The sequence below is a fragment of the Komagataella phaffii genome, chromosome 3, assembly GCF_000027005.1.
Source record: "Komagataella phaffii GS115 chromosome 3, complete sequence".
NCBI lineage: Eukaryota > Fungi > Ascomycota > Pichiomycetes > Pichiales > Pichiaceae > Komagataella > Komagataella phaffii.
Genome location: NC_012965.1, coordinates 1,717,112 through 1,731,604, shown reverse-complemented (window position 1 = coordinate 1,731,604; position 14,493 = coordinate 1,717,112). Strand labels below are relative to the sequence as shown.

Sequence of the window (14,493 nt, the reverse complement as noted above, 5' to 3'; positions counted from 1 at the left end):
ATAGTTTTTCACGATATTTATAGGTGTGAAAATCTTTTGAGGTTCCTTAAAAAAATAAACGAGGGTTACGAGTTTTTTGTTGAGCGCATGTGAGAACGTGGTAATTAGGGATATGGGTTGGGGTGTCTGGATGTTGTATGATCCTGCTACATGCGAGAAATAATACCAGCTCGATTGCCAATTGTAATAAGTGCAAGCTCAGGCCGTTGAAACCACCCCCAGGAAGAACGTATCTCTTGTCGTGGACTAGGACGTCAGGTGCCAAAGATCTGAGAATTGCTTTTGAAAAATTGGCAAGATGCTGGATGTCCCTTACACGGAGATTCCCTCTAAGGATCGGATAACACATAGTACACAGGGTCCCTTTTGAAGGAAACCCGACACAAGAACAACCGGGCTACGTTTTAGAAGAAATAATCAGGGGATTCTTTGCATATCGTCATGAGTTCCTGCGTTATTATCGTTCGTTCTCCGTTGGAAACAACCCGCTTTGCTTACATCCCTATCAAATCTGAAAACTCTTATCAAATCGGCATCCCGAATCTGGCAGACAGCAACAATTCACGTACTTCAAAAATCCTATTTTATAGATTGTTTCCCCTCAACTTTGGTTTGTTTATAGCAACATTGAAACTGAAAAATGCATTTCGACACCCAAGCTCAAGTTACACCCACGCTGGGCTTCAACATATTAGTGATCTGCTTAGGTTCATTCCTGTTTGGCTATCATCTGAGTGAGTTGAACGCACCCCAGAGAATTATATCTTGTAGGCTGCATCAGGAAGGCCCCATGTCTTGGTGGGCCCAGCATCCGGAGTTGTTTGAACAATGTATCCCGATGAAATCTAGTCAACGGGCTATGATTACCACCATGTTGTCCTTTGGGGGTCTGCTGGGCTCCCTGTATAGTGGATGGGTAGCAACCAAAATAGGTAGAAAGAAGATCAGTATACTTGTCTCTCTGGGATATGTCCTCTCTTCGGTTCTGTTAACAATTGCTAACTCCTATGGGATGCTGAATCTGGGAAGATTTATAGCTGGATTGAGTTCGGGAGCATGTTTGGCTGTGACTCCAATGTTGATCTTTGAGATCACCCCAGTTGTTCATAGGGGGTTCATGGGAACAATGATGCAACTCTCTATCTGCTGTGGGATCACTACATCTCAAGTCATGGGCTACTACTATGCTAATGACACGCAATGGAGGAACATTTTCCTTTTCAACGTCTTGATTTCTTTGACCTACACGTTGCTACTTCCCTTCACAATGGAATCCCCGAAATGGCTTATTACAGTGAAGAAAGATGTGAAGAGAGCAACAGCGCTACTTAAGAAAGTCAGAGGTACGCATAAAGAAGTTGAGGGTGAAGTGTATCATTGGAGAGGCCTTAGTGTTAATCAGAGACACAGTAAAACTTATGGGTCTGTGACCGATACGAACGCGTCTGAATTCAATTCACTCCCCGCTATTGAAGAAGAGCTTGCTCCCTCAAAGTCCCGTCGTTACTCAGTGGACATTAACGTTGATAATATAACGGTTTGGCAACTGTTAACAATTCCAAGATTCCACAAAGATGTGATTGCTATTATAGGTTTGATGCTCTCAATTCAGCTCACTGGTCAGAATTCCATCACTTTTTACGGTGTGGATGTGCTCAGCGGCATATTTCCCCAAAACACAAGTCTGATCAACATTTTTTTGTCTGTTATCAACATATTTATAACACTGGTGTCCTCATTGTTAATTGATAAAACAGGAAGAAAACCTATGCTTTTGATGTCCGATTTTCTGATGATTGTGGGCTCATTTGTGTTGGCCTTGAGTATGAGGAATGATTGGAATTGGGCAGTGGTGATATCTGTTGCAGTATTTGTTATTGGATTCTCTACTGGTATATCTTCAGTGCCGTATTTGATGATCCCTGAGATGTTAGAACACGATGTCATCCCAGCTGCTCAAGCGTTAGGTGCCACCGTAAACTGGACCACGGGAATCATTATATCTTATTTTTTCCCTATTGTGAACGAACGTTTGCCCACCGGGGAAGTTTACTTTATCTTCACCTTCATATGCATAATGTTCTTCATTTTTGTCGTTAGAAGAGTCCCTGAAACAAAGGGGAAAGTCAACTACAATGAGGTTTGGAAAGATTATCACTTTTACACCTAACAATCAGATCGAATATAGTTACAGTTTATATAAATGCATCATTACCCTGTTCTATTGCGTATTTTGTATGAGGCACGATGTCAGTACTCTCCCAAGGGTAAGCGATCCAACAATCTGGGACTGTTCTTGCAGCAATATATCTGTTTTCCGACTCCAAGATCTCCTTAGGCAGCTGTGCTTTCTTTTGTTTGATCTTATCGTGAAGAACAAAGATAGCAAACTCGGTGTTACTCTTTTCCAGCCCCCTTTTCAAAGCTTGCTCTTCAGCATCCTTTTGGAGTTCATTGAGAGCATAATGAAGTGTTGTTCTTGTGTCATCCACCTCATCCACAACCAAAATTCTCTTATTTACCAGCTCAATTTTTGAACGTTCATAATCGATCCACTGGATCCTTTCGACCTTCACACCAGGCTTCTCAGAAGTATCACCCTTTGTTCCGAGATCCTCATACAATGACAGTATGATTGCAACAATTCTCAAACTTGGTTGGTCAGCCTCTTTGAGGAAGGTTCTCAGAATTCTGGCAGGGATGAAACCTCCACCTCCGATGGCTATGATGAAATCAGGGTTGAATTTCTTGATCTTTGCAGCCGACTCCTGACATAGTTGATGTACATTGTTGTACGAAATGTACATCTTGGACTCTTCAGCCATTTTCGCAATTAGGTGGAGGTTGTCCGTATCAGAATAGAAATTATCCAGCGAAAGAATTAATTTTGGGCTCCGAGGTGAGAGATACAGTTGCCGTGGAAAAGTACACGCATTTCCCAATCAGGTTAATCTAAAGACAACATTCGCATATGACGTACGCTTATTGTTTCGTCTGGTCTTCCTCTTAGGAGCAGGTTTACCTCTAGTCCTTTTCTGGTTCAATGTCATGTAATGAAATCTGTACAGGTTCACATTTACGAGGGAATCATTGCTAGATAGAGCCTGACTTACTACGGACTCGTTGTCGTCGTTGTCGTCGTTAGTTACTCCAGGGATTTCTCCAGGTCGATTTATTCCTGCGTTTTCAGGACGGGTGTTGTGAGCATGTGACTGGTCCTCTTCCCCAGATGAGGATTTACCGTAACTAAAATTCAGGTCCAATGACGAATAATCGTCTAAAAAGTTGTAGTTGGCGTAAAACGCCTTTAGATAGCTATCTTCCGTAGATTTTGTAGTCCAATCATCTATCAAAGATTTCACAATTGCTTTGTGCCATGATAGCGATCTCTCCATAGTTTTATAGCAATTGTAGAGGTAGAGAAGAGGCTAGAGATTTAGAAGCAGGAGGAATAACAATGGAGAAAGAAGGTAAGCCAGAGCAGAAGTTTGTGATAGACAGCCGCACGGGACACTGCCAACGAAGAACGTTTTACTACTGTGCATGATGGATGTGTCAATTGGTCCCCTTTTGAAAATGGAATGCTAATGAAATGAATGAAATAGAAATGAATTTGACTATCAATGAGTTAGCTACAATGCAAATGTTTAGAAGTCGTCGTCGTCACTTTCTGAATAGCCATTCTCTGCGACCATTTCCTCGTCTTCAGATTCACTTGCCTCAACAAGAATACCATCTTCAACCTCTTCGACATATTCGACGACATCTTCGTCTAAATCCGAATCGTCGTCAGATTCGCCTGTTTCTTTATCCTGAAGAATGCTTTTTCTCATATCTATTGTGTTCAATACCATATTCACACGCCCTTGCAGTTGCAATAATTTGGGTAACGTTTTCGATCTGTTGGAGAGAATCACGTACAAGGTCGATAAGCTTGAGAAAAGATTAGGCTGCTGCATTAGGTAGTTGCCATGAATGATCATCACCCATTTGATCCATACAATTAACGCTGTCTGTTTGTTGGCGTTCCTGAGAATCCTTTCACTCAATCTGTCCAGGAAGTTCACAACATATATAGAATCTAATCTGGATATGGTCTTCTTGATGACGTTCTCGTCCCTATTATTAAGAACAGACTCCAGCAGAGAATGATCGTTACTCTTTAAAGCTTGTGTCAAAACAGTTGCCAGAGAATCTGTAGTTAGCTTCTTTTTTCGTGCAGCCTTGATAGGAGCTTGTTTTAGCTGATCACCGAATGTCTCTAAATCCTCTTGATCTACCTCCAAATCTTTAAAGTTGTCTCCCATTGTTACCACGGCATTCTTTTCGGTATACAATTTTGGTGCAGCTGAATCATGTAATTCAAGTCCCTGGTCTTTATGAGATGCCACTCGGTCCTTCACCAAATGCGTATCTGTAATTATTTGCAACGTTGCAAAATCATCTACCGTCTTTACCCAGCTTAAGGTGTCAAAAACAGGTACCAAGCCCTCCATCCACGACACAATTATGCTGGAACCTTTAATAAACAAATCAATGAACTTCATGTTTTCATTTGCGGCATTTCTGTCCTCAGGACGGTTGATGTCGATGATAACTCCGGTATTTATCGATTCTACCTGTCTTCTTCTCTTGGAAGATTTTTGCATGGTGTTGGTAGCAAGAGGATCGTTGAATAGTTCAATGTTTCCATCTTCTGTGACACCAATAAGAACACCATGGCCTTGAGATTCACCATATCTGAACGTTACCACTGGGGATTGAAAGACAACAACCTTTAGAATCTTCTTGGTGGTGAGGGAGTAACAATTGACGAAACGATCACCTTCTGCACCGGAGAAAATGGTAGAATCTTTGATGACTATGTTGGAAATGGTGGCTACGTGTCCTGGAAAGCTGAGAGCTATGGAGCTAGTCTTCAAATCGTAGATATATATCGAATTAGAGCTCAGCACGAGATGTAGGGAACCCTCGTACACCAAACTGCTAACCTTTCTGATACCAGTGTCTTCCAGGGTAAACGATCTCAACAAGTTGTGACTCTTTAGATCGAACTCATGTATTTTACCGTTTAGATCAACAGCATAGCCACGAAAGTTTTGTTCACAGAAGTGGAAATCCGTAATTCCAACACCTGAAGGTGATTCCAATGTAGCAATAAGGTCATTGTTAGCCGGTGAATATAATAAGACCTTCCCTGTGTTCAAACCGATAGCAACGGTTTTTGTCTCGAGACTTTGTTGATGTGACTTTGATCTTTTACCTGTGGCAAAAATATCACTGGAAGCAAAAGCTGTACTAAGAATCTCTTCTCCCTTCTCTAGTTCGTATAACTGTGAAATAATGGTTTTTGTTGCCAAAAATTCAATGGAGGATACACGTAGTTTACAACGGTCCAGATCTTTCGACACAAGGGCAAAAAGCTCTCCATCACTGTCGAAACAACTTGACATTGTTGAACACTGTAATTCTATTAGAAGACTTAACTTACAGAGAGAAGTAAAAAAAAATTATTTTTCACAAGCGTTGGTTAACACACTCCTATTGTTATTGATATCTTCAATATAAATATAGGACAGAAATTCCCATAAAAAAATGAGAAGACCGCGTATTACATAAAGATCCTCAGGGACTAGGAGACTACGAAAGCCAAAAAAAAGGCATTAAACATCTGAACAAGCACCCCAAGCTTAGATCTTGCACGGAAGAAAATGTCAGAATTCACACAGACGGAAGAGCTTTCCCTTCCCAAGGCTACTGTGCAAAAAATAATCTCAGAGATTCTCCCATCAGAATTCTCTTTCACGAAAGATGCTAGGGAATCATTGATCGACTGTTGTGTGGAGTTCATTATGATTCTTTCCTCTGAATCTAATGAAATTGCTGAGAAAGAGCTAAAAAAAACAATTTCATCTGATCATGTATTGAAGGCGGTAGAAGACCTGGGATTCCTTGAATATTTGAACCCTATCAGGAAACTACTGGAAGAACACAAAGAGTTGACCAAAAGTAAGGATAAGAGAAATAACAAGTTTCAAAATAGTGGCCTCACAGAAGAAGAACTATTGAAACAGCAAGAAGAGCTATTTAGAGCCAGTAGGAATCGGTTGCAACAGAACCAACACAAACCAGAATAATCCATCCGCATTAATGTAACAAAAGTGAGCTGAAATTGAAGGAATATGTATGAACTCATGAGAGAATGTAATATAATGTATACTATTAATTGATTTTCTTTATTACTCTTTAGGTTCGATGGGTTGCTACTATGTTGTGTACATAGTCTATTATTGGAGGTTTCGCAACCGCTCCTGTGGAACGGTGATTCGTCCGGTGGAGTTGAACTGTTTGAATTTAGATAAGACATCAACATTGTCCAAAATTGTTTCCCTTAAAAGGTCGTCTTCCTCGTCCTCTTCATATTCAAAGTCATCTTCTTGAGCGTTCTCCAAAGAATCTAGCAACTCTTGTCGTTTTCTCATGGTCTCGGGTAAAGTCTCCAAAAGTTGGACAAGTTTTAGTGTAAGCTCATCTTTGACTTGTTCTATTACGGAGAGTCCATCAAGACCAAGTAATGAAATGAGGGCCAATATTTGTAACTTGACGTCAAACACTGTGGGGCTCTTCTTTTGATTATTCATCCAAAGAGGAAGAAATTGAGTTAAATCAATGTTGCTAACTGTTAATTGGGGATTGGTAACTAAACAACTTAGAACGATTTCGATATGAATGCAGGGTTCACTTGTATTTGAAAGTTTGAGAATATCTGGAATTACTGGTCCAACATCGCAGGCTAAGATTATTTGACTCAGTAATTCATATTGCACCTTTGGATAGTCTTCGAAGAGTTCAGCGTTGGAAATAATTTCAATGGCCTTTTGGACCTGAGGGCTCTTAAAGTTCAAATCTTTAAATCCATAAATAATGCAAGCTTCCCAAAATGGCTGACACACATCTGGTATAAAGTAATAAGATGCGGAATCAAATAGTTCCATGTACACATCCCATAAGGCCTGAGACACCTGTTTCGTCTTGCTGACAATAGTTTCACAGATGGACAAAACTTCAACTAAAAACATGTCCAGGGTATTCTGAATGGTGCACAGCACTGTAGGCCTTAATATATCGGCGAGTCGGGTGACATGATCGACATTGTCGGAACTGTTTACAATCGACAACATGGTATCCAAAACTCCAATGCCCTGGTATTCCTTGTCAGTGTCGTTTCTGTTGTCTATCATTTCTTTCATGATCCTTTGGAAATTCTCGTTGAGATCAGTAAATAGTTGCAAAGCAAACGGCTGAACTTCTGCACTGAATTCAGACACAAATGCTTGGATGATGTCGCTAACTGCTTCAAACTCATACTCATTTGACAGTTTTAGTAGTTTGCTGATGATAGAGTTGATGTGAGGCCTAAGAGAATCAGAAACCTCTGGTCTGGAAATCAACACAGTTATCGCCTCAGCACCTAACAATATCAACAACGGATCATCATCTTGTTGGAAATTCTTCAATAGTCCTTGGAAGACTTCTGACAAGAGATTAAGATCCCTGATGCCTGCTCCATAACAAGTAATCAAATCACAAGCCCTGGTTTGCAAGAATGGATACTCCTTTGCGTTTAGGTAAGGCAATGTGACTTTAACAATTCCTTCAACATCCCAATCGGACTGATTCAATTGCAAAGAGAAACAAGCCAAGACTCTTAGACTTGCTTCTACTTGAAATGGGTTGTTTTTCTCATTGGTAAAACAGCTAACCACCAAATCTTCAGTATTTGAGTAAATTTGTTTAAGTTTGTCTTCAGAAATACCTGCCAATAAATTGACAGCAGCATCATTGGCAGTAGTTGTGCTGTTTCCAAAATCAATGTAACGTTTATAATACTCGTCAGGATCAGACTCGTATAATTCCACAACGTCGTCAGTTGGTAATAGGTTGGGTAATACCAAATGAGCAATGATCTCTCTTATATGAGGCTGCACTAGTTTCCAATTGTAGGGCCCGTTGACAAATTGGTGAATAGTGAAAATTAAATAATAAAGGCTCTTCTGGGAGAGCCAATGAGACTCGGGGTTTTGAGACCAATTGGAGGCGATCTTGAATACCTGAGTTAAAATCTCTGGGGCAAAGTTTGATGTAACCAATTCACAGAACTGATTCAAATGAGCTTCTCTACTCATCGATTTTCCACCGCCATATCTTCCGATTAATCTACATAGATTGGCAAAAGCCCATTTTTGCGATTTTGACCTAGGATCAACTGTTCTTCTATCCACGTCTAATGCCATTAATGATGAAGAGCTCTCTGATGAAGCAATCGTTAGTTGATAAGAAACCCATTTTTCCAGTTTCCCAATATCTCTTATGAAATACTGAGGCATTGAAGTGAAGGTAGCATACTTGAATATTTTAAGGATTTGGTAAATAAGGTTACTTGCAGAAGTATCATCAAGACCATTAGAGACCAAATCATCCATTAGACTTTCCAATAATTCGAACGAATTTTCGACAATAAGATCCAGCCTTCTACGGTCATCTCCCAAGCTCCAACGTTGGGTTCTCATAAATGTCTTGAGGATCAGTAACCCACTGTAAACGTATTCGTACTTGTCCTTGGAATGCAGCAATTGTAGAGTGTCATTTGTCAGTTGATCCCACTGATCAATTTCTTGTTGTAATATCAAATACAATGTATCACACAACAGTTGGCTTACTTTGTTATCCTGACAATTGGCCAGGAACACCTGTACAAATTTGGACTTGATAGATGCTTTTTCTTCCGGAGAAATCTGTTTTTGTTGTAGTTCCCATGAGTCGTTTCCATTGATGTTCCAATGCTTCTTCACTTTGTTCTTGAAGTATACGGCAACAAACAGTTTGACGGGAGCCTTTAAGGAATTATCGCCCACGAGGTCAAAGAAAAACTCCGCAACCCCTGGTTTATGCTCTATACCATCCAAATAATGAGACAAATCATGATTCCTACTGGCATCATTGGATAATGACGCCTCTATTAGCAATAGAAGATTTTGTTTATCCATGCTTGGAATAATAGCTAACAAATTATATTTTTCCGAGAGTAGTAACGGTAGGAGACTCTCGATTACGCAGTGGGAGGAGCGTGCGCCATAGGCGAGAGGTTGTTGCCGGGGAACGACGTACCTACTTCTGCGGCACCGTGTACCTGTCCTCGTGAAGCTCATGAATTGGAGGTCAATATACCTTCTGTCGATTCCTTTCCGTATATGGTTGGTGTTTGAGCTGTCTTATATTCACCCGGACGAACATTTTCAAAGTCTGGAAGTTCTATGCAACTACTTTTTGGGCTACTCTACTAATCTACCTTGGGAATTCAGCCCTGAGACCCCAAGCAGATCATTCGGTCCTTTACTTTTGTTATATGGTCCGTCTATAATAGCGGGCAAATGGTTTAGCCTGCCCCCTCTATCCATATACTTCATATGCAAGTTACAATTATGTCTCTTGACAGAATTGGCGACGCATTGGTGTCTCTACAAATTGATGCCAACGAAAAAGGAAAGAATAAAGGCTGTTTATTTAAACTCGTTGTCATATATCACATTAGTTTACCAATCACACACATTTTCAAACAGTGTGGAGACGTTGATTGTCTTGCTCTGTTTGGCCATCATCAATGAACTCAAAATAGAGCACCACATGTCCTACCCTACAATCATTTGGCTTGCATTTTTGATCACGTTTGGAGTTTTCAACAGGATAACGTTTTTGGCTTGGCTATTAATACCAAGTTATCACCTTTTGCCGTATTTCACTTCCAACTTCAAGGCACTGATACTGTTCACACTTTTTGGCCTGCTTTTCTCATATGGTTTCATTGCAACAGACACGCTGTTGTTCAACAGTTCTCAATGGTTATTGACCCCAATTAACAATCTTCTCTATAACTTGAACCATGATAATTTGGCTGTTCACGGGCTTGATAGTCGTCTCAAACATGTTTTAGTCAACATTCCTACTATGTTGGGCCCAGGGTTGCTGTTATTCTCCAGAAAGCATGTCTATAGTTTACCATTTTTCTCTTTGGTCTCCGGAGTCTGTCTTCTGAGTGTTTTTCCCCATCAAGAATTAAGATTTCTTATGCCAGCTATACCCCTTTTATCTTGCTGCTTTGATGTTCAACCAAGGTTCTCCAAGTATCTTCTAAAGGCCTTCATAGCATTTAACGTCATTATGAGCATCGTCATGGGTGTGTTTCACCAAGGAGGTGTTGTTCCTGCTTTGAATGAGTTGCACAATATCGGGTATTGTCCATCTACTACAGTCCAAGTTTGGTGGAGGACCTACAAACCTCCATCTTATTTTTTAGAATTATCTAACCAGACGGTAAGGTTCACCAACAAAGATCAAGATTCCAAGGACGAACTCTTAAAAGGTGATATAATAGACGCGATGGGAATGCCCTTGGAGGATTTATCAGTTCTTTTATCGAAAATTGATCGGCCAATCAAGTTAGTTACTCCAGTAGGTTCATCTTTACTATTAGAAGGTATGTTAAATGAGACATGGACTTATTTTTATCATATCGATTTGGATCATCTAGAAAATTTTGCATTTGGGATCGGTATCTACGATGTTATCAACTGAGCCCAGTTTTTAGTTGTCTCTTGACTTAATCTTTTGTTCATTTGACATTTGATTAATGTTGTTTACTTGTAAAACTCGAACTTGTCGACGTCGGAACCAGTCTTAACTTGTGAAGAGTAAGCTTCCTCTAGATCACTTTGAATGATGACATATCTGTTCTTTCTAACAGCTCTCAGACCAGCCTCCTGCATAATCGCAGCAATAACGGCACCACTCAATGGGTCATTTCGAATAATCAACGAATCTAAATCAACTTCTGGGGAAATTGACATTCTCGAAGCAATTGTCGAAAATATCAAACGACGTTCTCTCCTGTCTCTAAGATTGGGGAATTCAATCTTTCTGTCCAATCTTCCCGGTCTCAATAGTGCAGGGTCTAAAGTGTCTGCTCTGTTCGTAGCCATGATAACCTTTACGGTCGAGGTTTGATCGAAACCATCCATTTGATTTAACAATTCCAACAAAATTCTTTGAACTTCACGATCAGCACCAGTTTGGGCATCAAATCTCTTTGTAGCAATGGCATCAATCTCATCTATAAAGATAATAGCCGGTGAGTTTTCTCTGGCTAAACGGAAAACATCCCTCACCATTCTGGGACCTTCACCCAAGTATTTCTGTACGAATTCTGATCCCACAACACGAATGAAGGAAGCGGTGGATGAGTTGGCTACTGCTTTGACCAACATTGTCTTTCCTGTCCCAGGAGGACCGTACAACAGTACACCCCTTGGTGGATCAATACCTATCTGTTTGTAAAGATCCGACTGGGTCAATGGTAGCTCAACAGCTTCTCTAATTTCTTGTTTCTGTATGTCCAGCCCACCAATATCATTATAAGTGACATCTGGTTTTTCGTTCTCTCCTACGATTGAGATCGAAGAGTCTGCTTCCGGAGGTAGAATATCTACCAGTGCATTGGAATGACGATGTAACGCTACCGACGATGATGGTTTGAGCAATTCACGATCCAAGGTACTGAGAATTCGTACCACATAGTTACTGCCTGTGGTGGAACTAACTATACCTGTATGTTCGTCAATAGGCTCCAAGAACTGTCCAATCACCAATGGAACACTCTGAATTCGTTTGACCTCTTCTTGAGCCCTGATGAGTTCTCTTTTCAGATGACGTTGTTCGTCCTTGATGTACTCCTCTTGAAGCAAAATCAATTCCAATTGCTTCTGTAATTGTTTGAGTCTAAGATATACATCGTGGTCCTTGGGGAGATCGCTCTCTATGGTCAACTTCTTGAAGTTAGAGGTCAGGGGAATTTTTGTCTGTATGCCTAATTCTTCCATCTCTGAGACCTTAGTTGTTAGTAGTAGATGTAGAAAATTGGCCACCGAAGGATGTTTCGAGGTGCTCAATGATGGAGGGCTCGTTTGAAGGCGAAAAAAATGAGGGTGCTACAACGGATTGGGATCGAGGCTACCCTGTTACGGTTATATTACAGTAATTATTCAAGCTATCAACATTCCAACAATTACTCCCGATAGACAGTATACTGCTATGCTTGGATCCCAAATGTTTAGTGCGGACGTCTGGGGAGATCCCCAGTCAAATTTAGTTCCAAAAAGATAGTTTATAATCGTTCTAGCTTTGAGGAGCACAATTTCCTTTAATTGAATCAGCTTCGATCTGAAAGTGGGTGTTTCCTCAGATTCGGATGAGATTTCAACAAATTGGTCAAGCTCCGCTTCTGGCTCTGTGTCAGCCAAAACCCGGGTTTCTAGATTACCTTCGTCTAGTATTTCTGCTGGCAAACTGTGGTCAGTCTGTAACGTATCTTTATTCCCAATAACTTCTTCCTTCAACGTAGCCAGTTGCTCATTGACACTGTCACTGAATTTTTGTAACATTCTCCGCCGTTTCCAGGGCTCTAAAAGCAATTGTACAATCACCAACATTAGAAGGTTCACGGCCATAATGGTAACTGTACCCCAGGTGGAAAGCTTTCGTATCTTATCCGACCATATCTGCTCTTCATGGTATCTATTCAATATGGAGTTGATGAGATTATTGTGATACTCATCTTCTTTCGATTCCAGCTCTTGTAGTTTTAGTTTTGTCTCATTTTCTTTGGTCTGAAGGTTATGATCATTCTTGTACAGATTTGTGAACTGCTCCAGTTCTTGAAGGTTCCAGTCATTCTTACGTTGAAGCAACTTATTGATTTCTACTTGGCTATTGTTTCTATTATTGATGGCATCTTGGTATCGAGTTTTGGCTTCAGTGATGTTGCTCTTCAACTCGTTCAACTTGATCTCGTTGGCTAGAATTTCCTTTTTCAATGTTTCGATCCGATTGTATCCCGTTATCTCATTAACTATCCTACTGGTAATGCTTATGCTTGAGTTGAGGTCTGTGTACATTGTGTTCAACTTTTCACTTAAGGAGCCGTTGATACTTCGGAAGTCATAACCATGAAGCTCTTTCTTCAGAGATTTGACATTGTCACTGTCTCTGAGTTTATTGAAAAACTGCTTGAACTGGGCCACTCCTTGGGCAAACCTTTTACTCATGGCACGCAGCGATGGTGTATATATAGGTTGAACTTTAGTAAAAGTACTGATCAAGTGAGGTAAAGATAGGAGAAGCTGAAAAGTAAATAAATAAGGAAGCGTGGAGGAACAGAAAAACGGATTGGTAAAAGATTAGAAGGACTCAGTCGTTACATCAACTGAAAGGGCACCCTATGTTTATTTAGAGCAAACTGAACCCCTTTGGGGTTTCCTGAAGACAGTCTGAGGGATCTACATCTGGCCTCTAGAGCTCTTCTCGCCAGATCTCCTATTCTTAATGGATGTCCCTTCGCGATCTGAATCTCTGTCACCTACAATTCATTATGGTCAAACTTACACTAAAAAAGAAGATAACCAAGCCTTTGCGGCGAAACCAAACTTTGAATGTTTTCGAAAAAAACGAAGAGGCAGCTGAAAAGGAAATACAAATATCGACCGTGGACTCCACTTCATCCAACAAACATAATGACACGAACCTAAGAGTAATCCACCCCCCTAGAGACACTTGGTCGATCCATACCAAAAAACTCATACCCTCGGAATCTGAAATCGAGACACCGGATGTTGCTGACGATTCCGACCCTACCGCCGACTCCTACCAATCTGTCCCAGTAAAAGATTTTGGTATCGCGATGCTTCGAGGTATGGGATTCCAGGAAAAGGGAAAGGAAAAAAAATAAAAAAATTTCAGGACTGATAATAATCATTAATATGGCAGCACCGACAGCCAGAAGCAAATCCACAGAGAAAGCGGAGGTGGTACGTCCTCAAGCTGAAGACGAAGACGTCATGATTGACATGGACGTCACCAATCAGGACTCACAACAACAGGAAGAAACCCAGACAGAGGAAACTGCTGAGAAGACTAATGCAAACCCAGAGGCCATGGTCCTCGATGAGAGTGGAAAACCAAGATTTGTATCCGCCAAAGAATCCGGAATGAAAGTTAAGCTAGAATCCAGAAAAGTTGCCGTACCTCCACATAGAATGGGTCCTTTGAAGACTGCATGGCCCAAGATTTATCCTCCATTGGTTGACCATCTACACCTACAGGTTAGGATGAACTTGAGGACAAAAACTGTTGAAATGAGAACTTGTGCAAAGACCGTTGACCCAGGAGCATTACAGAAAGGTGCCGACTTTGTAAAGGCTTTCACTCTGGGATTTGACATTGACGATGCAATCGCTTTGCTGAGACTGGATGACTTATACATTGATACATTTGAAATCAAGGATATCAAAACGCTGCATGGAGATCATCTCTCCCGTGCTATTGGTCGTATTGCTGGTAAGGATGGAAGAACCAAATTTGCCATCGAGAACGCCACCAGAACCC

The 14,493-nt window shown here is 40.8% G+C and overlaps 10 protein-coding genes across 10 annotated transcripts; 3 read left to right on the top strand and 7 right to left on the bottom strand.

Annotated features, from left to right (window-relative positions):
- Nucleotides 1-46: 46 nt before the first annotated feature.
- PAS_chr3_0889 (Hypothetical protein) lies at nt 47-349 on the bottom strand (the record flags this gene model as incomplete). The annotated part of the gene is made up of 1 exon (XM_002493080.1): nt 47-349. The coding sequence occupies one exon, from the start codon at nt 347-349 to the stop codon at nt 47-49; it is 303 nt and encodes a 100-aa protein (XP_002493125.1).
- Nucleotides 350-640: 291 nt separating this feature from the next.
- PAS_chr3_0888 (Putative transporter, member of the sugar porter family) lies at nt 641-2,170 on the top strand (the record flags this gene model as incomplete). The annotated part of the gene is made up of 1 exon (XM_002493079.1): nt 641-2,170. One exon carries the CDS (start codon nt 641-643, stop codon nt 2,168-2,170), a length of 1,530 nt encoding a protein of 509 aa, XP_002493124.1.
- Nucleotides 2,171-2,195: 25 nt separating this feature from the next.
- PAS_chr3_0887 (Dimeric hypoxanthine-guanine phosphoribosyltransferase) lies at nt 2,196-2,825 on the bottom strand (the record flags this gene model as incomplete). The annotated part of the gene is made up of 1 exon (XM_002493078.1): nt 2,196-2,825. One exon carries the CDS (start codon nt 2,823-2,825, stop codon nt 2,196-2,198), a length of 630 nt encoding a protein of 209 aa, XP_002493123.1.
- Nucleotides 2,826-2,942: 117 nt separating this feature from the next.
- On the bottom strand, nt 2,943-3,395 carry PAS_chr3_0886 (Hypothetical protein; the record flags this gene model as incomplete). Its single annotated transcript, XM_002493077.1, has 1 exon — nt 2,943-3,395. The coding sequence occupies one exon, from the start codon at nt 3,393-3,395 to the stop codon at nt 2,943-2,945; it is 453 nt and encodes a 150-aa protein (XP_002493122.1).
- Nucleotides 3,396-3,647: 252 nt separating this feature from the next.
- Nucleotides 3,648-5,453, bottom strand: PAS_chr3_0885 (Nucleolar protein, component of the small subunit (SSU) processome containing the U3 snoRNA; the record flags this gene model as incomplete). The annotated part of the gene is made up of 1 exon (XM_002493076.1): nt 3,648-5,453. The coding sequence occupies one exon, from the start codon at nt 5,451-5,453 to the stop codon at nt 3,648-3,650; it is 1,806 nt and encodes a 601-aa protein (XP_002493121.1).
- Nucleotides 5,454-5,711: 258 nt separating this feature from the next.
- On the top strand, nt 5,712-6,137 carry PAS_chr3_0884 (Subunit of a heterodimeric NC2 transcription regulator complex with Bur6p; the record flags this gene model as incomplete). The annotated part of the gene is made up of 1 exon (XM_002493075.1): nt 5,712-6,137. The coding sequence occupies one exon, from the start codon at nt 5,712-5,714 to the stop codon at nt 6,135-6,137; it is 426 nt and encodes a 141-aa protein (XP_002493120.1).
- Nucleotides 6,138-6,287: 150 nt separating this feature from the next.
- PAS_chr3_0883 (Nuclear transport factor (karyopherin)) lies at nt 6,288-9,047 on the bottom strand (the record flags this gene model as incomplete). Its single annotated transcript, XM_002493074.1, has 1 exon — nt 6,288-9,047. The coding sequence occupies one exon, from the start codon at nt 9,045-9,047 to the stop codon at nt 6,288-6,290; it is 2,760 nt and encodes a 919-aa protein (XP_002493119.1).
- A 160-nt stretch (nt 9,048-9,207) lies between these two features.
- On the top strand, nt 9,208-10,632 carry PAS_chr3_0882 (Alpha 1,2-mannosyltransferase involved in glycosyl phosphatidyl inositol (GPI) biosynthesis; the record flags this gene model as incomplete). The annotated part of the gene is made up of 1 exon (XM_002493073.1): nt 9,208-10,632. One exon carries the CDS (start codon nt 9,208-9,210, stop codon nt 10,630-10,632), a length of 1,425 nt encoding a protein of 474 aa, XP_002493118.1.
- Nucleotides 10,633-10,694: 62 nt separating this feature from the next.
- PAS_chr3_0881 (One of six ATPases of the 19S regulatory particle of the 26S proteasome) lies at nt 10,695-11,933 on the bottom strand (the record flags this gene model as incomplete). Its single annotated transcript, XM_002493072.1, has 1 exon — nt 10,695-11,933. One exon carries the CDS (start codon nt 11,931-11,933, stop codon nt 10,695-10,697), a length of 1,239 nt encoding a protein of 412 aa, XP_002493117.1.
- Nucleotides 11,934-12,095: 162 nt separating this feature from the next.
- PAS_chr3_0880 (Mitochondrial inner membrane protein required for normal mitochondrial morphology) lies at nt 12,096-13,157 on the bottom strand (the record flags this gene model as incomplete). The annotated part of the gene is made up of 1 exon (XM_002493071.1): nt 12,096-13,157. The coding sequence occupies one exon, from the start codon at nt 13,155-13,157 to the stop codon at nt 12,096-12,098; it is 1,062 nt and encodes a 353-aa protein (XP_002493116.1).
- Nucleotides 13,158-14,493: the final 1,336 nt, after the last annotated feature.